This window comes from Scyliorhinus torazame, chromosome 18 (genome assembly GCF_047496885.1).
Source record: "Scyliorhinus torazame isolate Kashiwa2021f chromosome 18, sScyTor2.1, whole genome shotgun sequence".
Lineage (NCBI taxonomy): Eukaryota > Metazoa > Chordata > Chondrichthyes > Carcharhiniformes > Scyliorhinidae > Scyliorhinus > Scyliorhinus torazame.
This window is the reverse complement of record NC_092724.1, coordinates 159,372,963-159,396,651: the sequence shown is the minus strand read 5'-3', so window position 1 is coordinate 159,396,651 and position 23,689 is coordinate 159,372,963. Positions and strand designations below refer to the sequence as shown.

The 23,689-nt window shown below is 48.9% G+C and overlaps 1 protein-coding gene across 9 annotated transcripts in view; it reads right to left on the bottom strand.

Annotated features, from left to right (window-relative positions):
* Positions 1-23,689, bottom strand: part of cep112 (centrosomal protein 112) — an 804,780-nt gene that overhangs the window by 147,928 nt on the left and 633,163 nt on the right. Inside the window, exon 22 of one of the 9 annotated variants that reach the window (XM_072483749.1) lies at positions 9,263-9,356. The exons of the other annotated variants lie outside the window; for them this stretch is intronic. Coding sequence (XP_072339850.1) covers positions 9,342-9,356 — 15 coding nt within the window. The 3' untranslated portion in view covers positions 9,263-9,341. Of the gene's footprint in view, positions 1-9,262; positions 9,357-23,689 lie in introns of those variants that run through there. 9 annotated transcript variants of the gene reach the window in all.

The window sequence follows — 23,689 nt, the reverse complement described above, 5'->3', positions numbered from 1 at the left end:
ATGAGAGCATCGTGCAATAACTCAACTTCTGTCTCTTGTTTGCTGTGGGAATTAACTAAGTTCCACTCAAAGCCCTGGTTCTCCCACTGCATGAACACTTCACCTGAATCACCCTTCATGATGCAGGAGTAGCTTCTCTGCACGGTAATGACAAACATGCAATCAAAAACGTAAGACGTAGGAGGAGGTCATAGGGACCCTGAAGGGCAGGGGGAGGGGGGGAGTTTGTGGCAAGAGGCAAGGTACAGATGGTGGGTGGACAAGGGGGCAAGATAATGGGGGAACGGGGAAAAGGATGGGGGGACCACACAGGCAAAGGGGCCCAGGGGCAGAACACAGAGGGCAGGAGGGTCACGTACAGAAGGTCAGTACGGCTGACTCGAAGGAGGGGGGAACAGAACCCCCCATCAGAATAATCATCTGGAATATACGGGGACTCAAAGGGCTGGTGAAAAGATCCAGAGTCTACGCCCATCTAAAAACCCTGAGGGTTAAGTAGTCTTCCTACAGGGGTCATTGAGTCATCCACATTCACAGGAGATGCACTTAAAAGAGAAGTGATGCACGATCAATGACCACTAAAACGAGGTTGTAGTCCAACTGAAGGCTTCAATAAGCTAGATGTTTCCCCCAGCAGCTCAGGTACAGCATGAGGGCTGCTGGGATGGCACAGGTTCTTATACCCCGCCTATCAGGGCGGAGCTATTATACACTCTAGCCAATAGAAAGCATACATGTTCTACCAATGGTACTTCAGCCTCTCAGGTACCGTAATACCTATAATACCATATTCACCCCCTGTTAAAAAAAAGTCCGGCGGGGGTGGTGGCCAGCAACTACAAAACATAACAGCATGGTATAATTAGTTATGGGGGTACCGTAATACCTCCGTACAGTGTTTAGTAACTATTTACAAGTCTGGTAGCTACGTACATTTGGTGTTTTATGTTTACAGATCACAGTTAAAATGAAGCAATCAGTTGATCGGGGGCCCTGGTCGTCCTCTGATCGTCGAAGCCTCGGTGGTGACTCCGGTGGCTTCGATCTCCATGGCATCTTCGTCACCCCTAGACGGCGCTGGTGGGGAAAACGGCTGACCTGGGGAGGGAGCTCCTGCGGGGGGCGTCGGTGGATGGGGGGGCCTAGGGAAGGGCGGCGAAAGGACCGATCCTCCTGTAAGGTGCTGCGGTGGAAGGGAGGGTGGGACTGGTGGCTGGAATGTGCGTTGAGTTCTGGCGGGCGCCAGGTCCCGTAGGGAGACCGTATCTTTTTGGCCGTCGGGGTACGCCACGTAGGCGTACTGGGGGTTAGCAGGGTACAGATGGACCCTCTCGACCAACGGGTCCGACTTGTGCGCCCGCGCGTATTTTCGGAGCATAAGACCATAAGACATAGGAGCGGAAGTAAGGCCATTCGGCCCATCGAGTCCACTCCACCATTCAATCATGGCTGATTTCAACTCCATTTACCCGCTATAAGACCATAAGACATCGGCAGGATGGGTCCGGGTGCTGCCAACCAGGTCGGGAGCGAGGTCCCAGAGGAGGACTTCCTAGGGAAGACCAGGAGACATTTGTGAGGTGTCTGATTGGTGGTTGTACAAAGTAGTGACCGGTTGGAGTGGAGGGCATCCGGGAGGACTTCTTGCCAGCGGGAGACTGGGAGGTTCCTGGACCGTAGGGCCAGTAGGACGGTCTTTCAGACCGTTCTGTTCTCCCTCTCTACCTGTCTGTTACCCCGGGGGCTGTAACTGGTCGTCCTGCTCGAGGCGATGCCTTTGCTGAGCAGGAATTGACGCAGTTCATCGCTCATAAAGGAGGACCCCCTATCGCTGTGTATGTAAGCGGGGAACCCGAACAGTGCAAAGGTGCTATGGAGGGCCTTGATGACGGTGGAGGCGGTCACGTTGGGGTAGGGGTTGGCGAATGGGAACCGGGAGTACTCGTCAATCACGTTCAGGAAGTACGTGTTGCGGTCGGTGGAAGGGAGGGGGCCTTTGAAGTCCATGCTGAGGCGTTCAAAGGGACGGGAAGCCTTTATCAGGTGAGCTCTCTCTGGCCGGTAGTGCGGTTTGCACTCTGCCCAGATTTGGCAGTCCCTGGTGGCTGTCCTGACCACCTCGATGGAGTAGGGCAGGTTGCGGGTCTCGATGAAATGGAAAAAGCGAGTGACCCCTGGGTGGCAGAGGTCTTCGTGGAGGGCTCGGGGGCGGTCCACTTGTGCGGTGGCACATGTGCCGTGGGACAGGGCGTCAGGAGGCTCATTTAGATTCCCGGGACGATACAAGATCTCGTAGTTGTAGGTGGAGAGTTCGATCCTCCACCGCAAGATCTTGTCGTTTTTTATCTTGCCCCGCTGTGCATTATCGAACATGAAAGCCACCGACCGTTGGTCCGTGAGGAGAGTGAATCTCCTGCCAGCCAGGTAATGCCTCCAATGTCGCACAGCTTCTACTATGGCCTTGGTCTCTTTTTCAACTGAGGAGTGGAGGATTTCGGAAGCATGGAGGGTACGGGAGAAGAAGGCCACGGGTCTGCCCGCTTGATTGAGGGTTGCCGCCAGAGCTACTTCGGACGCATCGCTCTCGACCTGTAAGGGGAGGGACTCATCGATGGCGTGCATCGTGGCCTTTGCGATGTCTGCTTTGATGCGGCTGAAGGTCTGGTGGGCCTCTATCGACAGGGGAAAAGCTATGGATTGGATCAGGGGACGGGCCTTGTCCGCGTCGTTGGGGACCCACTGGGCGTAGTAGCTAAAAAAACCGAGGCAGCGTTTTAGGGCCTTAGAGCAGTGAGGGAGGGGGAACTGCATAAGGGGGCGCATGCGTTCAGGGTCGGGGCCTATAACTCCATTTCGCACTACGTAGCCGAAAATGGCTAGACGGTCGGTGCTAAACACGCATTTATCCTTATTGCATGTTAGGTTAAGGATTTTAGTGGTCTGGAGAAATTTTCGGAGGTTGGTGTCGTGGTCCTGCTGGTCGTGGCCGCAGATGGTGACATTATCGAGATACGGGAATGTTGCCCGTAAACCGTATCGGTCAACCATTCGGTCCCTCTCGCGCTGGAAGACCGAGACCCCGTTAGTGACACCAAAGGGAACCCTTAAGAAGTGATAGAGCCGCCCGTCTGCCTCGAAGGCAGTGTATTTGCGGTCACTAGTGCGGATGGGGTGCTGGTGGTAGGCGGACTTGAGATCCACCGCGGAGAAGACCTTATAATGCGTGATCCTGTTTACCAGGTCGGATATGCGGGGTAGTGGGGAGGGGGTACGCGTCCAGCTGCGTAAACTTGTTGATGGTCTGACTGTAGTCGATGAGCATCCTATGCTTCTCCCTGGTCTTTACCACCACTACCTGAGCCCTCCAGGGGCTGTTACTGGCTTCAATGACCCCTTCCCTCAGTTGCCTTTGGACCTCTGACCTAATAAATATACGGTCCTGGACACTGTAGCGTCTGCTCCTGATGGCGACGGGTTTGCAATCCGGGGTGAGGTTCGCAAACAGGGAAGGTGGGTCGACCTTAAGAGTCGCGAGGCCGCAGACAGTAAGGGGGGGTATAGGGCCGCCAAATTAGAAGGTCAGACTTTGAAGGTTACACTGGAAGTCTAAACCCAGGAGTGTAGCTGTGCAGAAGAGACGGAAATTTTTGAACTCCCTTCCCTGGACTGTGAGGTTTGCTAAACAAAACCCCTTTATCTCCACTGAGTGGGAACCGGAGGCCAGTGAGATTTTTTGATTAACAGGGTGGAGGAGGGAACTGCGCCTTACCGTGTCGGGGTGTATGAAGCTCTCCGTGCTCCCAGAGTCAATTAAGCAGGACGTCTCGTGCCTGTTGATGAAAACGGACGTTGTAGTGGTTGAGAGTGTTCGAGGTCGAGAGTGATCCAGAGTCATGGAGGCCAATCGCAGTAGTTGGGAATTCTGTTCAGGCAGTGTGTGGTCGGCCGAGCTGGGGTCCTGGGGGTTCATCCAAGATGGCGTCTCCCGTTGGTCGCACATGGCCGGGGGTGCACAAAATGGCGGCTCCCATCCCTCAAGCGTGGCGTCCGTGGAACAAGATGGCGGCGCCCGGGGTCCGCATGTGGCCCTGGGATATGGGGGTGGCGGCGACCGCTGGCCACACGGGGCCCGTGGAGAAGTTTGTGGTGGCGGTCTGGATTTGCCGCTGGAGACCACGGCCACCGCTCGGGCCTGACATACCCCCATGAAATGGCCCTTTTTGCCATATCCCCTGCAGGTGGATGCGCGAGGCCGCCTTGCAGCGAGGTCTGCGGGGGAAGTCTCTGGCTCGGCCGCTGTGGGGTTCCACGCTGCCCAGGGGTCATCCGCGCGGTCGGGAACGTAGGCGCGGGCGTTCCTGGAGGCCACGTCCAGGGAGCCTGTAAGGGCCCGTGCCTCCCCAAGACCCAGGGTGTCTATCTCTAACAGGCGCTGGCGAATTTGTGATGAAAGCATACCTGCCACGAAAGCGTCCCGGACTAAGTCCCGAAACTTGCGGGCAGCCGCAGCTTCTGCTGTAGCCAGTTAAAATGGCTAACTCCCGACTTAGAATGGCCAACCCCGATTTAAAAAGGCGAACGGAAAAGGCTGATGGGAAAATCAGCCAACAGGACTCAAACAAGCAGCTGCAGGTAAAACTGTGTATTCGCCTCTCGGGAGGCCAGACAGACTCGATACCTGCAGCCATCAGCATAACAACACACCAGCCATCTGAATATTAATTAGCAATCCCCGGGAACAATGTGCAACAAATTAGACACACATTAGACTTTTCGGCGCCAACAGGAGCCTACACAAAGAGAGGTGAATGACCACCCCAAAACCGCCCATCGATCAAGGAATCGCTCCAGCATTGGAGAATATCGAACCAAGTGATTGGGACGAAGTCCAATCACTTGGAACCAGGTACAGGGTCCGCCCCGAAAGGCGGGAAGCCCCTGGGGACTATAAGAATAGAGTCCAAGTTCAAATCGACCCTTCTTCACCCTTCCGCACCCTTCGAGACCCTTCTGCTGACCTTCTGCAACAACCGCTCAAATCGTAAGTCTTACTTCAACTAGGAGCTCGCTACGAGATAGGCGCTCCTAGCTATCGACCTGTATCAGCTTTGAATCCCGCAGGCTCAGAACCCAAACGAAAGGCCATTCATTTCCCTGACCTGATGGGCCATTTCCAAAGTTAAGTATTGGCCTGTTAGTTGTAGGAAGTAGCTTAGAAGTAGATTTTATACCCAAGTATTGATTACTGTATATAATAAATGTGCGTTGATTTAACTCTTACTAAGCGGTGTGTTGGATTACTGATCATTACTCGGACTTGAACCACGTGGCGGTATCAGAAAGATACCTGGCGACTCAAGAGCAAATGTGATAGAACAAGAGCAATTAAACTAAGGCTAAAGGTAAGAGCAACACTGCCCAGCACCAGGAGTGCGCAGTAGAATTCCTCCAACGATTCCCCAGGGGTTTGCCATCTTTCTGCAAGCAGGTGCCGCGCATAGACCTGGTTTACCGGGCAAATATAGTGTCCTTTTAGCAGCTCGATTGCTGCATCGAAGTCTTCCGCTTCCTCGATGAGGGTGTAGATCTCCGGGCTCACCCTTGAGTGCAGGATGTGCAGTTTCTGCTCTCCCGTGGGTGCGTTTTCTGCCGTCTCGAGATACCCTTTAAAACACGCTAGCCAGTGCTTAAAGATCGCCACTGAGTTTGCCGCGTGGGGGCTAATTTGCAGACACTCTGGCTTGATTCGGAACGCCAGCCTTTCTTCTTAAAATCTAGCTTATTAAATTGATGCACGATCAATGACCACTAAAACAAGGTTGTAGCCCAACTGAAGGCTTTAATAAGCTAGATGTTTGCCCCAGCAGCTCAGGTACAGAATGAGGGCTGCTGGGACGGCACGGGTTCTTGTACCCCGCCTATCAGGGCGGAGCTATTATACACACTAGCCAATAGCAAGCATACAGATTCTACCAATGGTACTTCAGCCTCTCAGGTACCGCAATACCTATAAGGTCAGGGGTCGCTTCAGGAGCCTCGGAGATTGGGACGCAATTTTAAAATGGCGTCTCCATTTCAAGCTACTCTAGGGAGTTCCAACGAGCAGTAATAACAATAATAGATTATACAAAATGGGGCTGTGGCCTCAGCCCTTAGTCCCCGCTGAGGCCCCTTCTACAACGTGAGTTGCGTTGACTAGCCATGTGTTTCTAGAACCACGTGGCTAAATGCGCTCGCTATGAGACTTTATTCCCATTTTACCGAATCGATCCCACTATCTCTGCAGCTATCATGTTCAGGCCATTATGTCATCTTTTACTCTTATTAGTTTGCTGAGTACTGTTCTCCGGTGATAATTCCTCCTTCCTTTCTTGCACCAGATTTTCTACTATTATTAGGGTGCTTTTTGTGTCTTTGACCATGAAGAAAGACACAAAATACTTGTTCACAGTCCCTGCCATTCCCTTGCTTCCCATTATTAATTTTACAATCTTATCCTCCAAGGGATCAATGTTTACTTTAGCTACTCTCTTCCTTTTTATATGGTTGAAAAGCTCTTCTTTCTTACTGCGAGTTTATTGTCATAATCTATTTTCTATCTCATTATTATTTTTAATGCACTTTCTTTGTACTCTTCCTTCAATAGTGCCAGCGCTATTTGCAAGGTATTCAGATGAAATTTTAATTTTAAGCAATCATACTAGTTGCACAAGAAACTGGCTTTTCCAGTATTTAAATGGGATGTATTTTGGTCATCCGTATCATTCATTTGGCATGAGAGATCAAAGCTGGTCCTTTCTAAAGATATTTCAGATTTTAGAAGATATGCTGGTGTCCTTTTGAAACAATCACACAAACTTAGGCACAGAGATTTTATTATTGTCAAGTACAATGAAAAGGAAACAAAGTTGAACAAAATCCAATCAATGCAGGGGTAGCGGGGTAGCACAGAGACGCAATGGTTAACACTGCTGCCTCACGTCGCTTACGACCTGGGTTCGATCCCGGCTCGGGTTACTATCTGTGTGGAGTTTGCATATTCTCCCCGTGTCTAAGTGGGCCTCATCCCCACAACCCAAAGATGTGCAGGTTAGGTAGATTGGCCACGCTAAATTGCCCCTTAACTGAAAAAAAAAATAATTGGGTACTCTAAATTTATACTGAGTCAGTGTGTGAATAAGCAGCTGACACCTCCAAATCTGACGTGTAGTCTTTGTAAAATTAACTAATCTCAGCTGGGCAAGAGGAGAGGCTTCACCTATCTTGTGAATCATAGAATTCCTACACTCCAGAAGGAGGAATTTGCCCCATGAAGTCTGTACTGACCCACTGAAAGAGCAGCCTGCCTAGGTCCACTCCCCTGCCCTAATCCCATAACCCTGTAATCGTTGGACACTAAAAGGCAAATTAGCATGGCCAATCCATCTAACCTGCACATCTTTGGACTGTGGGAGGAAACCGGAGCACCCAGAGGAAACCCACGTGGATGTGGGGTGAATGGGGAGAACGTGTAAACTCCACACAGTTACCCATGGTCGGAATTGAACCCGGGTGCCTGACGCTGTGAGGCAACTGTGCTAACCACTGTGCCACCATGCCGCTGGATGGTGGATCAAGCTCTACTCTCACAAAGTGAAATAGCTTGTTAATGACCATCCAGGATCTCTCATGAGTAATATTCACGTGGGTGAGGTACCTGAGAACACCCTCGCTTCCCGGAGTAAGGAGTCAAATGCCTTCTGGCATGGTGGGTGGGGAAGAAGAAAAACAGGTGAGAAAACAAAAACAGTTTTAACAGCACTTTAACTAAGATATTTGCATTGCCCAGCTGCCAGCCATTTCTGTGCCACATTGTTTGCAGATGTTTCTACACCTTTTACCAAGTAGCAATTGGAAGGTAACACCCATTAGAGACATGCATTTTACAATGAGTCTCCTCGAGAATTACGTGCAGTTGATTAAGCATTTGTACAAACTATACTGCTCACAACATTTTGATAACTATAATTTTATTTGAGGCAGTTTTATTATGGAAAAAAGGAAAGTGACCATTTACTGAGTAGGATTTCACCTGCACCAGCGGGGGAGAAAGGACTTTCACTGCCCATATTTCCCACCCTGAAATATGTTGGAATGACATTTAGGTTAGTTCTCAGAGCAGAAGGTTTATCTGTAAAGTTTATGGGGGAGAGCAAAGCTAGGAGCCCACTGTTGCTAACTTATCAGACAGCTTCTCTGGCATCCACCCAGCACTGGATGATTGAAATTTTGTCCAATAAACATGGGAAGACTGAAGGCATTGTTTTTGCATCGCCACTCCAAACTCCATTCCCCAGTTATCTTCATTCATCTTCCTGTCAACAGCCACAGACTGGCAGTCTGTTTGCAACCTTGGTGTTACATTTGATTCTGAGATGAGCTTTCAATCTCACGTTTGTATCTCATGGAGACCACGGATGAGATTCTCTATCCCGGGATCCCCGGAATACGATCCCTGATGGGATAGAGAATCGAGTCAGGGGTAAATCGGGATTTGTGCCCACACGATGCTCCAACCTCCCACTGCTGGTGTGAGCGAGGCCCACGACGCGCACTGATGGGGGAACGACCCATTTGCACCTATGTATCAGGCCTGGCAACCTTGTTCCGGACTCCCATGTTCTCCAGTCACCACGACCGGGAATCACGTGGGTGTGGATCACTTGTGATCTCTTCCAGCGTGGCCCTGGCATGGTGGGCCAAGGGACCGCAAGATCCACCATGCCAGGGCCACGCTGGTAGAAACCATCCAAGGGCCACCCAGCCCCTTCCACCCAAAAAAGCACTGCCATCCCACACCTCCTCTACCAGACCCCCACCCACCAAGCTTCCCAACAGGGACCTCAGCGATAGGGAGACCCCTCACAGGGATCCTCTGCCTAAAGGAACCCTCCCCACAGAAGCCCCCCCCCCCCAAAAAAAAAGTACCCCCACAGGGGCCCCCTGTAATAGGGAGCCCCGCCCCCACAAGACCTCTGTAGAATGGGGTCCCCCCACAGGGACCCCCTGCCTAAAGGAACCCCCTCCACAGATCCCTCCCCCACACACACACAAATGTTTTCTCCCAGAAAAGGGACTCCTATCTGGAATCTAGAGAGCAGTCCAGCCAAGGGCAGTGGGAAGCATTATAGCTTTAATACTTACCTTGAAGCTCCATGTGTCCATTCCTGGAAGGAAATCAGGTGTGCCTCCATCTGGTTCCCACTGATCCATTAGCTGCAAACCATTCATAGCTTTGGAGTAGTGGTTTGTGATTGACAGCTTCTACAAACCATCTGCAGCTTTGATCTATTCATATCCCTTCACGGTTCTGTGGCCTAAGTGGTGAAAACATTAAGTGCATTCCAATCACTCAAGTATGATTTCGCTGAACGTACCTCTTTGATGTGGTCAATGTTTACAAACATTGGGGTTTCACCACTTAGGTCACCCAAGAGAGGGGACGATAGTGGGGTTCCCTGGGAATTCCTTGCATAGATATGCTTAGCGCGGGACACTGAATTGCATCCCGCTTTGCGACACAAGGGGATCGTAAAACTGGCGCAATTCAGCTCTGGCGGGAGAAAATAGTCTCCCAAACGGGAATCCAGCCCCACCTATTTCCACCCCCAGGACATCGCCCGACCTTGTCCTTGTCACAGCTCATCTCCTATTGAAATCCTCATCCACGCCTTCATTTCCTTTAGACTATTCCAACACATACCTTGCTGGTCACCCACATGCTACCCATCATAAACATGAGGTCATGTAAAATTCTGCTGCCCGTCTTAACTCGAAGCAAATCCCGTTCCCCTATCACCCCTGTGCTCAGTGGCCTTAATTGGTTCCTAGTCAAGCAACACATTGGGCGCGATTCTCCACTCCCACGCTGAAGTGGCCGCTCCGTCGTGAACGCCGTCGAGGTTCACGACGGCTCGGAACGGCCCCGGTCCCGACCGATTCAGGCCCTGACAATGGGCCAGTATCGGGGCCGTGTCATCTACCCGCGCCAGGCCTTGTCACCCGCGTAAATACGGCGCCGCATACATGACGCACCGGCACCGCATAACGGACGTCATCCGCGCATGCGCGGGTTGGCCGGCGCCAATCCGCGCATGCGTGGTTGCCGTCCTGTCCAAATCCGCCCCGCAAGAAGGTGGGGGACGGATCTTGCGGGGCTGCGGAAGGAAGGAGGTCCTCCTTCAGAGAGGACTGCCCGACGATCGGTGGGCACCGATCGCGGGCCACCCCACATTGCAGGTGAAGCCCGGTGCAGGATCCCCCCTCGCCCCCCCACAGGCCGCCCCCACAGAGTTCACGCACCGCCCACGACTGCAGCGGCCAGGTGTGGACGGCGCCGGGGGGAACCCTCCGTTTTGGCCTGGCCGCTCGGCCCATCCGGGCCTCAGAATCGCGGGGGTACCGGAGAATCGGCATTTTGGGTGTCTCCGGCGATTCTCCGGCCTGCGAAACTCGACCGGGCCGTTCCCGCCGCTTGGGAGAATCGCGGGAGGGCGTCGGTCCGGCGTCCCGGGAAATTTTGGCGGCCCAGGCGATTCTCTCAACCGGCGCGGGAGTGGAGAATCGCGCCCATTGAATTTAACATTCTCATTTTATTTTCAAATCCCTCCATGGCCTTGTCCATCCCTATCTATGTAATGTCCTCCAACCTCATTACCTGTCGCGATAGATGTGCTCCCCTAATTCTAGCCTCTTGAGCATTACCAATTATAACAGCTTCACCATTGATAGCTGTGCATTCATTTGCCTGGGCCCTAAGCTCTGGAACTCCCTCCCAACACCTCTCTATCTCACATTACTCCTTTATGACACTTCTTAAAACATACCTCTTTGACCAATTAGATATTGGTCATCTAATCCAATATCTCCTTACGTGGCTCGGTGTCATATTTTTATAATGTATCTCTGAAGTGACTTGGGACGTTTCATTATGTTAAAGTGCTATATAAACATAGTTGTTGTCGTGGTCATAAATATAATAAGGTAGTCACTAATAACTAATAGGGAACTCAGGAGAAATGTATCTGCCAGAGAGTGGTTAAACTGTGGAACTTGCTATCACATGGAATTACTGACGTGGACTGCATGGATGTATGGCTAATGTGATTCTTATATTTAAGAAAGAGGAGAGATCATGCCCAAGCATGACTGGTTAACATTGGTGGTCGGAAAAATAATGTCATCCTTATTAAAGGAGAGAAACAAAATATAATAATGAATAATCATCTTGGATTTCAAAAGAAAAAATCTTGCTTGACCAACCTTATGGAACTTTTTGAGGTGGTAACAGAGAGAGTGGGCAATGGTAATGATTCAATGGTGGAGTGGAGTCGATGGGCCGAATGGCCTTACTTCCGCTCCTATGTCTTATGGTCTTATGATTTAGCTATTTCACTAAGCTCAGGGAAGGTGGTAAAAGAGGGGGAGGGGTGGCATTGTTAGTCAGGGACAGTATTACGGTGGCAGAAAGGACGTTTGATGAGGACTCGTCTACTGAGGTAGTATGGACTAAGGTTAGAAACAGGAAAGGAGAGGTCACCCTGTTAGGGGTTTTCTATAGGCCTCCGAAAAGTTCCAGAGATGTAGAGGAGAGGATTGCAGAGATGATTCTGGATAGGAGCGAAAGCAATAGGGTAGTTGTTATGGGGGACTTTAACTTTCCAAATATTGACTGGAAACGCTCTAGTTCGAGTACATTAGATGGGTCCGTTTTTGTCCAATGTGTGCAGGAGGGCTTCCTGACACAGTATGCAGATAGGCCAACAAAAGGCGAGGCCATATTGGATTTGGTACTGGGTAATGAACCAGGACAGGTGTTAGATTTAGAGGTAGGTGAGCACTTTGGTGATAGTGACCACAATTCCATTGCGTTTACTTTAGTGATGGAAAGGGATAGGTATATACTGCAGGGCAAGAGTTATATCTGGGGGAAAGGCAATTATGATGCGATGAGGCAAGACGTAGGATACATCGGATGGAGAGGAAAACTGCAGGGGATGGGCACAATGGAAATGTGGAGCGTGTCCTTGATAAGTATGTACCTGTCAGGCAGGGAGGAAGTGGTCGAGCGAGGGAACCGTGGTTTACGAAAGCAGTCAAAACACTTGTCAAGAGGAAGAAGGAGACTTATGTAAAGATGAGACATGAAGGTTCAGTTAAGGCGCTTGAGAGTTACAAGTTAGCTAGGAAGGACCTAAAGAGAGAGCTAAGAAGAGCCATGAGGGGACATGAGAAGTCTTTTGCAGGTAGGATCAAGGATAACCCTAAAGCTTTCTATAGATATGTCAGGAATAAAAGAATGACCAGGGTAAGAGTAGGGCCAGTCAAGGACAGTAGTGGGAAGTTGCGCTTGGAGTCCGAGGAGATCGGAGAGGTGCTAAATAAATATTTTTTGTCAGTATTCACACAGGAAAAAGACAATATTGTCGAGGAGAATACTGAGATTCAGGCTACTAGACTAGAAGGGCTTGAGGTTCATAAGGAGGAGGTGTTAGCAATTCTGGAAAGTGTGAAAATAGATAAGTCACCTGGGCCAGATGGGATTTATCCTAGGATTCTCTGGGAAGCTATGGAGGAGATTGCTGAGCCTTTGGCCTTGATCTTTAAGTCATCTTTGTCTACAGGAATAGTGCCAGAAGACTGGAGGAGAGCAAATGTTGTCCCCTTGTTCAAGAAGGGGAGTAGAGACAACCCCGGTAACTATAGACCAGTGAGCCTTACTTCTGTTGTGGGAAAAATCTTGGAAAGGTTTATGAGAGATAGGATGTATAATCACCTGGAAAGGAATAATTTGATTAGAGATAGTCAACACGGTTTTGTGAAGGGTAGGTCGTGCCTCACAAACCTTATAGAGTTCTTTGAGAAGGTGACCAAACAGGTGGATGAGGGTAAAGCAGTTGATGTGGTGTATATGGATTTCAGTAAAGCGTTTGATAAGGTTCCCCATGGTAGGCTACTGCAGAAAATACGGAGGAATGGGATTCAGGGTGATTTAGCAGTTTGGATCAGAAATTGGCTAACTGGAAGAAGACAAAGGGTGGTGGTTGATGGGAAATGTTCAGACTGGAGTCCAGTTACTAGCGGTGCACCACAAGGATCTGTTTTGGGGCCACTGCTGTTTGTCCTTTTTATAAATGACCTGGAGGGGGGGCGTAGAAGGATGGGTGAGTACATTTGCAGATGACACAAAAGTCGGTGGAGTTGTGGACAGTGCGGAAGGATGTTACAAATTACAGAGGGATGTAGATAAGCTGCAGCGCTGGGCTGAGAGGTGGCAAATGGAGTGTAATGCAGAAAAGTGTGAGGTGATTCATTTTGGAAGGAATAACAGGAAGACAGAGTACTGGGCTAATGGTAAGATTCTTGGCAGTGTGGATGAGCAGAGAGATCTCGGTGTCCATGTACATAGATCCCTGAAAGTTGCCACCCAGGTTGAGAGGGTTGTTAAGAAGGCATACGGTGTGTTAGCTTTTATTGGTAGAGGGGTTGAGTTTAGGAGCCATGAGGTCATGTTGCAGCTATACAACACTCTGGTGCGGCCGCATTTGGAGAATTGTGTGCAATTCTGGTCGCCGCATTATAGGAAGGATGTGGAAGCATTGGAAAGGGTGCAGAGGAGATTTACCAGAATGTTGCCTGGTATGGAGGGAAGATCTTATGAGGAAAGGCTGAGAGACTTGAGGCTGTTTTCATTAGAGAGAAGAAGGTTAAGAGGTGACTTAATTGAGGCATACAAGGTGATCAGAGGATTGGATAGGGTGGACAGTGAGAGCCTTTTTCCTCGGATGGCGATGTCTAGCACGAGGGGACATAGCTTTAAATTGAGGGGAGATAGATATAAGACAGATGTCAGAGGTAGGTTCTTTACTCAGAGAGTAGTAAGGGTGTGGAATGCCCTGCCTGCAACAGTCGTGGACTCGCCAACACTAAGGACATTCAAATGGTCATTGGATAGATATATGGACGATAAGGGAATAGTGTAGACGGGCTTTAGAGTGGTTTCACAGGTCGGCGCAACATCGAGGGCCGAAGGGCCTGTACTGCGCTGTACTGTTCTATGTAGCTGCTGCTCAAATGATGCGTTCAAAGTCTGTTCTTTTCCCAACAGCTGCCGGGTGTGAGTCACCCCCTCAGTTAGCTTAACAACAATCCCTAGGCAACGGAGACTACTGTCAGCTCATATGAAGTACTGTTTGCTAGGGCTTTGGCGGTGGCCGGTTCGGAGTTGGACTTGCGCGTGGTTAACCTCGTGATGGGGAGGGGGGTTAGGAAAGGGTCAAAAGTAGGACATTTCCGTGATTTTGATCACTGGCTGCCATCAGAAAGTAATGTCGGGAAAGATAGCCAAATACTCAATGGATAAAATACCCAGTGAGAAGCAGCAGCTGCTCCTCTGGTTCCTGGGAATCTTTATTTGTTCATTTTACTCTGCGAATTTACAGGAGACGATGTAAGTACTCAGAGCTTGGGACAGAGAGCACCCGGTGAATTGATTTGAAAAGAATAATATTCGTGTATATAAAATCACCCATTCATTGAACATACACAAAATGTCCATCCCCAAAGAATGAATGATTTATTAAGGTGGAATGTAGTATACTCAACGATACAAAATAGAAAGATGTTGAGGGGATATATGCAACTGTATTTATTCAAATACTTTTTAGCCAATAATTTTCGCGCATGTACAGCAATAGCAAGGAACAAATATTATGGATGAAAATTCCAAATAATAAACACTAAATAGCATAAGACACCTTGATTTGGAGTTCTTACCCCTTATCATCTGGGTGGGATTTTCTGTTTCTGAGACTAAGTGTTGACGCCAATGCAGAATTTGTGGACTTTCACAAGAGCAAAAGTGGCGCTGAACCTGGACCGATTCTTCTCCTGTTAGGGGGCTAGCATGATGCCATGTCTATTCTAATGGAAAACGGTGCGGATTTTGCCGGGCCTGTGATTGACACTCGGGAGGCTGAGAAACACATTACACTGTACACACACACTTATCCAAGCCAACAAGGTGGCACTGCTGTGCTGGAGTGCGCCCATACAGCTGATGGGTCGGCTGGGGCCAGTGCGCACCCATGGGGGTGGCCTGGGGGGGGGACCTATACGACCCATAGCCCTATGTTCACAATGGGCAGTCAGTGGCGTGCGTAGCTGCATGGCTGCCTTGCCGGCTGCAGCAATGGTGTTCCATGCCCGTCCTCCCTGACCCCACAGCCCACCTCCTGGCCACTCCCTTCTACTCCCCCCCCCAATCCGGCCCTGGCAGAAACCCCTGACCAGCGGTACAACTGTCAGCAAAATATGGCGACGTTCGACACTTTTCGTACCCCCCTCAGCAGTCACCATGCCGGTTTCACGATTTTTAAAATCACAAGTGAACCACACCGTCGGGAACTCGATGCATTAGAGGTGGAGCATCGTGGAGGCCCTGGAGAATACTGGGTCAGGCCTGCTAATGATAACGGTTTTTACTGTACGTGCGTTCCGGCATTCATTGACGCCGCTGTCGAGGTGACAGAGAATTACGATTTGCTGCCCGCCGTGATTTTGGTGTCGGAACCTATTCTCCGCCCAATTGTGTTTTGCGATTTCAGCATCGGCAAAGGGCGAATCGCACCCCTTACCTGCATCTACCCTGTCTGTTCCTTCAAGTATTTTGTAGGTTTCAATGAGATCACCTCACATTCTTCAAAGCTCTAGAGAATACAAACCCAGTTTGCCTGGTCACTCTTCATAAGACAGTCTCCCCATCCCCGAAGAAGTCTGGTGAATCTTTGTTGCATTCCCTCAGGCAATAATATCCCAAACACACAGTAATCTAAGTGCAATCTAACCAAACTTCTATACAATTGAAACAAGACCTCACTACTCCTGTACTCAAATCCTCTTGCGATAAAGGTTAACATTCCATTAATCTTCCTAATAGATTGCTGCATCTGTATGTTGGCCTTCAGTGACTTATGGAGAAGGACACACAGGTCCCTTTATACATTTACATCTTCTAATTTCTCACCATTTAGAAAACACTCTGCACATCTGTTCCTTTAACCAAAATGGATTACCTCACTTTTTTCTACATTATATTCCATCTGCCATGTTCTTGCCTGTAGCCACTTAAAATGGCCAACTCCCGATTCAAAATGGCGAACGGCAAAGGCTGATGGGAAAGTCAGCCAACAAGACAAAAACCAGCAGCTGCAGGCTGGCTGTGTATTTACCTCTGGAAAGGCCAGACAATATCGATACCAGCAACCATCAGCATAACAAAACAACAGCCATTTGCATACTAATGAGCAATCCCCAGGAACAATAAGCAACATTTAGACACACAAAGCAAAACCAGACTCTTCGGCGCCAGCAGGAGCCTACACAAAAGGAGGTGAACGAGCACCTCAAGACCGCCCATCGATCAGGGAACCGCTCCAGCATTGGAGAAAATCGAACCAAGCGATTGGGACAAAGTCCAAACACTTGGGACCAGGTACAGGGTCCGCCCGAAAGGCGGGAAGCCCCTGGGGACTATAAGAATTGAGCCCCAAGTTCAAATCGACCCTCTCTTCTCCTCTCCGCACCCTTCGAGTCCCTTCTGCTGACTGTAGCCATGGCTGCATTCCGATTAATCTGGCCAAAACCCAGTTTAAAACGGCTAACCCGAAAGACTGCTGGGAAAAGCAGCCAAGAAGACACAAACAGGCAGCTGCAGACAGGTTTGCAGCTTCAGCTCGGGGAACGTAGCCCAGATCGATACTCAGGGCTATCAACAGCCCATGAACCCAGGTATCCGCAGTTGCATTCAGGACAGTTTACACCTAATCTACTCAGACATCCACAGCTAAACCGGCTATTCCCGGGAACAATTGCAACATATTAGCAATTGAATACCGGGCCAGACCTGTCGGCGCCTGCAGTGGCCGAAACAAAGACAGGTGAGCGACCACCCCCCGATCGAGGAATCGATTCACCATTGGACACATCGACCCCAGAGATTGGGGACAGAATCCAATCACTTGGGACTCAGGGTCAAGGGCCGCCCCGGGAGCCGGGAAGCCCCTGGGCCCTATAAAACTGAAGGTCCAAGTTCAGATCTCTCTCTCTCATCTTCGCCTGCTCGAGACCTTCGCAAGACCAGCCACCGTGTATTGTAAGTTTGAATCCAACGATCGCTATCCGGTAGAGACACCTAGCCACCGACCTGTAGCAGCCTTTTGAATCCCGCGGGCCAGATTTGATTGGACAAGCCATTCGTTTCCTTGACCTGGTGGGCTCTTCCTAAGTTAAGTATTGGCCAGTAGTGATTGTCTTATTATATAAATAGTAGTATTAGGGTATTAATATTGCTTGTTGTATATAATAAATGACCGTTGTTTTAATCCTTACGGTGTGCTGTGTTATTAATCATAACCTGAACTTGAACCACGTGGCGGTATCATAAAGATACCTGGCGACTCATGAGCAAAGGTGACCTAAACAGAGCAAATAGACTAAGGTTAAAAAGAGCAACATGACCTTCTACAACAGCCGCAAGAACTGTAAGTCTTACTCCAACGTTCGCTACGAGTTAGGCACTCCTGACTATCGACCTGTACCCGCTTTGTATCCCACAGGCTCAGAACCCATACGAAAGGCCATTTGTTTCCCTGACCTGGTGGGCCATTTCCAAAGTTAAGTATTGGCCTGTTAGTTGTAGGCAGTAGCTTAGAAGTAGAATTAATGTATAAGTATTGATTACTGTATATAATAAATATGCGTTGATTTAACTCTTACTAAGCGGTGTGTTGGATTATTGATCATTACTCGGACTTGAACCACGTGGCGGTATCAGAAAAATACCTGGCGACTCAAGAGCAAAGGTGATAGAATAAGAGCAATTAGACTGAGGCTAAAACGAGCAACAATAATAAAACAGAGCAATTGAACTAAGGCAAAGTTAGCGATTACATAGATAGAAAATACAGCACAGAACAGGCCCTTCGGCCCACGATGTTGTGCCGAACCTTTGTCCTAGATTAATCAAAGATTATCATTGAATTTACAGTGCAGAAGGAGGCCATTCGGCCCTTTGAGTCTGCACCGGCTCTTGGAAAGAGCACCCTAACCAAACTCAACACCTCCACCCAACACCAAGGGCAATTTGGACATTAAGGGCAATTTATCATTGGCCAATTCACCTAACCTGCACATCTTTGGACTGTGGGAGGAAATCGGAGCACCCGGAGGAAACCCACGCAGACACGGGGAGGACGTGCAGACTCCGCACAGACAATGACCCAAGCCGGAATCGAACCTGGGACCATGGAGCTATGAAGCAATTGTGCTATCCACAATGATTACTGTGTATAATATACGTGTTTTGATTTAAATCTTACTAATCGGTGTATTGGATTATTGATCATTACCCGAACTTGAACCTCGTGGCGGTATCATAAAGATACCTGGCGACTCGAGAGCAAAGGTAATAAAACAGAGCAATTGAACTAAGGCAAAGTTAGCAACATGCCCAATCACTAAGTCTGTTCAAATTCTCCTGGAGCCGCTTTACATCTTTCTCACATCACACATTCCTGTCTAGTTTTGTGTAATCCACCAACTTGGAAATATTACATTTGATCCCCATATTCAAATTATTAACATGTATTGTGAACATCTGGGGCCCAAGTACCGCTCCTTGTGGTAGTCCACTAGCCACTGCCCGCTAGCGCAAGAATGATCCGTTTATTCCGACTCTCCGGTTTATGCCTGTTAGCCAATCCTCGAACCATGATAGTATGTTGCCTCTTGACCTGTGTGCTTTTCTTTTACTAATTAACCTCCTGGGAGGAGGCCTCCTGGGAGGAGGCCTCCTGAAAATCCAAATAGACTAAGTCCATCGACTCTCCTTTATCAATTTTATTAGTAACATCTTCAAAAAACTCCAACAAGTTAATCAAACATGACTTCCTATTTGTCAATCCATGATAACTATGCTCAATCAGATCATGATTGTCCAAGTGTCCATTTATCACATCCCTTACAACAGATTCCAGCATTTTCTCTACCACTGATGTACAGCTCACTAGACTGTACTTCCCTGTTTTCTCTCTGCCTTCCTTCTTAAATAGTGGGGTGACGTTTGCTACCTTCCAGTCTTCAGGAACCATTCCAGGATCCATCAAATTTTGGAAGATGACCACCAAAGCATCTACTATCTCTGTGGTGACCTCTTTCAACACTCTAGGATGCATAAGAATTCAGAATGACCAATTCATCTAACGAGCACATCTTTCGGAACTTGTGGGAGGAAACCAGAGCACCCGGAGGAAACCCACGCAGACACGGCGAGAACGTGCAGACTTCGCACAGACAGTGACCCAAGCTGGGAATCGAACGTGCATTTCTGGCACTGTGAAGCAACAGTGCTAACCAATATGCTACCACCCTTTGCCAAATGCTTCCTATTTACTAACTATAGAAGTTTTCCCAGTCCGTTTTAATGTTTTGAACAGATTTCATGGGCAGGATTCTCCGACCCCCCGCCGGGTGGGAGAATTGCCGGGGGCTGGCGTGAATCCCGCCCCTGCCAGTTGCCGAATTCTCCGGCACCGGATATTCGGCGGGGGTGGGAATCGCGCCGCACCGGTTGGCGCCCCCCCCCCGGCGATTCTCTGGCCCGTGATGGGCTGAAGTCCCGCTGCTGGAATGCCTGTCCCGCCGGCGAGAATCAAACCACCTCTCTTCACGGCGGGACAAGGCGGTGTGGGCGGGCTCCGGGGTCCTGGGGGGGGGGGGCTCGGGGCGATCTGGCCCTGGGGGGTGCCCCCACGGTGGCCTGGCCCGCGATCGGGGCCCACCGATCGGCGGGCGGGCCTGTGCCGTGAGGGCACTCTTTTCCTTCCGCCTTCGCCATGGTCTCCACTATGGCGGAGGCAGAAGAGACCCCCTCCACTGCGCATGCGCGGGATGCTGTGAGCGGCCGCTGATGCTCCCGTGCATGCGCCGCACGGCAAAGTCATTTCCGCGCCAGCTGCCGGGGCACCAAAGGCCTTTCCCGCCAGCTGGCGGGGCGGAAATCAGTCCGACGCGGGCCTAGCCCCTCAAGGTGAGGGCTCGGCCCCATAAGATGCGGAGAATTCTGCACCTTTGGGGTGGCGCAATGCCAGACTGATTCGCGCCGTTTTTGGCGCCGGTCGGCGGACATTGCGCCGATATCGGAGAATCCCGCCCCATATTCTGTTCCCCCTTTCTTTATCAATGCCCGGCCTTTCTTTGCTGTATTCTAAAAATCTCCCAATCCTCAGGTTTACTACCATTTCTTGCATATTTGTAAGCCTTTTCTCTTAATCTTATACAATCCTTAACTTCCTTTGTTAGCTGCGGTTGACTGGTGTTTTGGGGTCTTTGCACTCTGCAGGAATGTATAGGTGCTGTATTCTATGTCAGCGATTTTCAAAGTGCAGGTTGCGACTCATGGGTGGGTCACAGAGTGATTGGTCGAAGCATTCCTGCGGTAGTCCCGATCATGGGAGACGCTACTGGCATTTAAATTGAGAATGGGGGCCGCTACTGACCTTCAAATGAGAACAAAATGAAACTGTGTGCAGTCTTCCAACCAGAAGCGGCAGCAGTGAGAAGTCACACGCCCTGCATGAATACTTGACATCAAGCGCCCTGTATGTCTGTGTTTTGGGCACCAAGTCATGGAGGAGAGCTTCTTCCATTTTCTAGCTGCTATTAAGCAAGGCAAGAGGGCTGTGAAGATGGATCATTTTTTAACAAGGAAAAAATGGCAGAAATAGGCAGTGTACCTACTGCCCAGGATCTCACATCTGAATCTGCTGGAGAGAGCTGCTCAGGAGAACCCATGCAGGACAGAGCAATGCTAATGTCAACTCTGTACAGAGCTCCAGGATCTCTGGTGAACAGTCTACCAAGTGGAAACTTAACTCAGGAACAAAGCAGTATAAAGATGATTTCTTGAGGTATGATTTTGCCAATTGTGCCAATGGAAATAAAGATGCCACGCCCATGTGTATTCTGTGCAGGGAATTAATGGCAAATGAGAGACGTTTCAGATTTTGAAAGAGAAGTGGTGGGTGAAAAATTCCTTTTGAGGTTGAGACCGCAGAGTCAGTTATTAACTTACTGCCGACTCCAAATGAAAAGACTAAGCAGTTCTACCTGACCTGTGACAGCACATTAAAACACGCAAAAGTCCATAAGGTTATCAGCATTCTGGAGTAGCACCTCCCAGGAGTATCCGAGGTCGGTCTTCACAGTGGAAGATACAAATAACATGCCAGTGACTGATGGAAATGAGGCTATGACAGGTGAGGACCTTGAGAGGATTGTTATCACCAAGGAGGTAGTGATGGGCAAGCTAATGGGGCTAAAGGTAGACAAGTCTCCTGGACCTGATGGAATGCATCCCAGAGTGCTAAAAGAGATGGCTAGGGAAATTGCAAATGCACTAGTGATAATTTACCAAAATTCACTAGACTCTGGGGTGGTCCCGGCAGATTGGAAATTAGCAAACGTGACACCACTGTTTAAAAAAGGAGGTAGGCAGAAAGCGGGTAATTATAGGCCAGTGAGCTTAACTTCGGTAGTAGGGAAGATGCTGGAATCTATCATCAAGGAAGAAATAGCGAGGCATCAGGATGGAAATTGTCCCATTGGGCAGACGCAGCATGGGTTCATAAAGGGCAGGTCGTGCCTAACTAATTTAGTGAAATTTTTTGAGGACATTAACAGTGCGGTAGATAACGGGGAGCCAATGGATGTGGTATATCTGGATTTCCAGAAAGCCTTTGACAAGGTGCCACACAAAAGGTTACTGCATAAGATAAAAATGCATGGCATTAAGGGAAAAGTAGTAGCATGGATAGAGGATTGGTTAATTAATAGAAAGCAAAGAGTGGGGATTAATGGGTGTTTCTCTGGTTGGCAATCAGTAGCTAGTGGTGTCCCTCAGGGATCAGTGTTGGGCCCACAACTGTTCACAATTTACATAGATGATTTGGAGTTGGGGACCAAGGGCAATGTGTTCAAGTTTGCAGACGACACTAAGATAAGTGATAAAGCAAAAAGCGCAGAGGATACCGGAAGTCTGCAGAGGGATTTGGATAGGTTAAGTGAATGGGCTAGGGTCTGGCAGATGGAATACAATGTTGACAAATGTGAGATTATCCATTTTGGTAGGAATAACAGCAAAAGGGATTATTATTTAAATGATAAAATATTAAAACATGCTGCTGTGCAGAGAGACCTGGGTGTGCTAGTGCATGAGTCGCAAAAAGTTGGTTTACAGGTGCAACAGGTGATTAAGAAGGCAAATGGAATTTTGTCCTTCATTGCTAGAGGGATGGAGTTTAAGACCAGGGATGTTATGCTTTAATTTTATAAGGTGTTAGTGAGGCTACACCTGGAGTATTGTGTTCAGTTTTGGTCTCCTTACTTGAGAAAGGACGTACTGGCACTGGAGGTAGTGCAGAGGAGATTCACTAGGTTAATCCCAGAGCTGAAGGGGTTGGATTACGAGGAGAGGTTGAGTAGACTGGGACTGTATTCGTTGGAATTTAGAAGGATGAGGGGGGATCTTATAGAAACATATACGATTATGAAAGGAATAGATAGGATAGATGCGGGCAGGTTGTTTCCACTGGCGGGTGAAAGCAGAACTAGGGGGCATAGCCTCAAAATAAGGGGAAGTAGATTTAGGACTGAGTTTAGGAGGAACTTCTTCACCCAAAGGGTTGTGAATCTATGGAATTCCTTGCCCAGTGAAGCAGTAGAGGCTCCTTCATTAAATGTTTTTAAGATAAAGATAGATAGTTTTTTGAAGAATAAAGGGATTAAGGGTTATGGTGTTCGGGCCAGAAAGTGGAGCTCAGTCCACAAATGATCAGCCATGATCTCGTTGAATGGTGGAGCAGGCTCGAGGGGCCAGATGGCCGCCTCCTGCTCCTAGTTCTTATGTTCTTATGAATAAAACAGTTTTGTTGCTATTGCCCTTCATAATGACCTACATGTGCGAGGTTAGATGTTCTGTTCTCACAAAGATGAAGACGGCATAACAGAACTGGTTGAACTCTGCTCTTGATATGCGCATTACCCTCCCATCCTGGGAACCTGACTGAAGTAAGATTGTGAGAACCACGCAAGCTTCCCATTCGCATTAAAGGTAAGCAAGCGTGGCATGTGTCGTGAAAGACAGCTGACGTGGGTCACAAAAGTTGGCCAGTTGGCAAAAGTGGGTCCCGGGAAGAAAAGTTTGAAAAACACTGTGCTATAGAATAGTTCTTTGAAGACCATCCATTGGCTATGCAATCATACCTTTTAATGTATTTTGCCATTCCACCTCAGCCAATTTGTCCCTCATGCATTCATAATTTATTTTCTTCAACTTTAACACCTTGGCGTCAGATTGAACTTCCTCACTTTCAACATGATGTAAAATTCTATCATATTCTGGTCACTCATCCCTAAAGGTTCTTTGACAAACATATGATTTATTAGCTCCTTTTCATTATATACTAGATCTAAAATAGCCTGTCTTCTAGTTGGCTCCTCAACATATTGCTCTGGAAATCCATCCCCAATATATTTCAGAAACTCATCTTATCAGCATTTGTGCTAACTTGGTTTAACCAGTCTCCCTGTGATG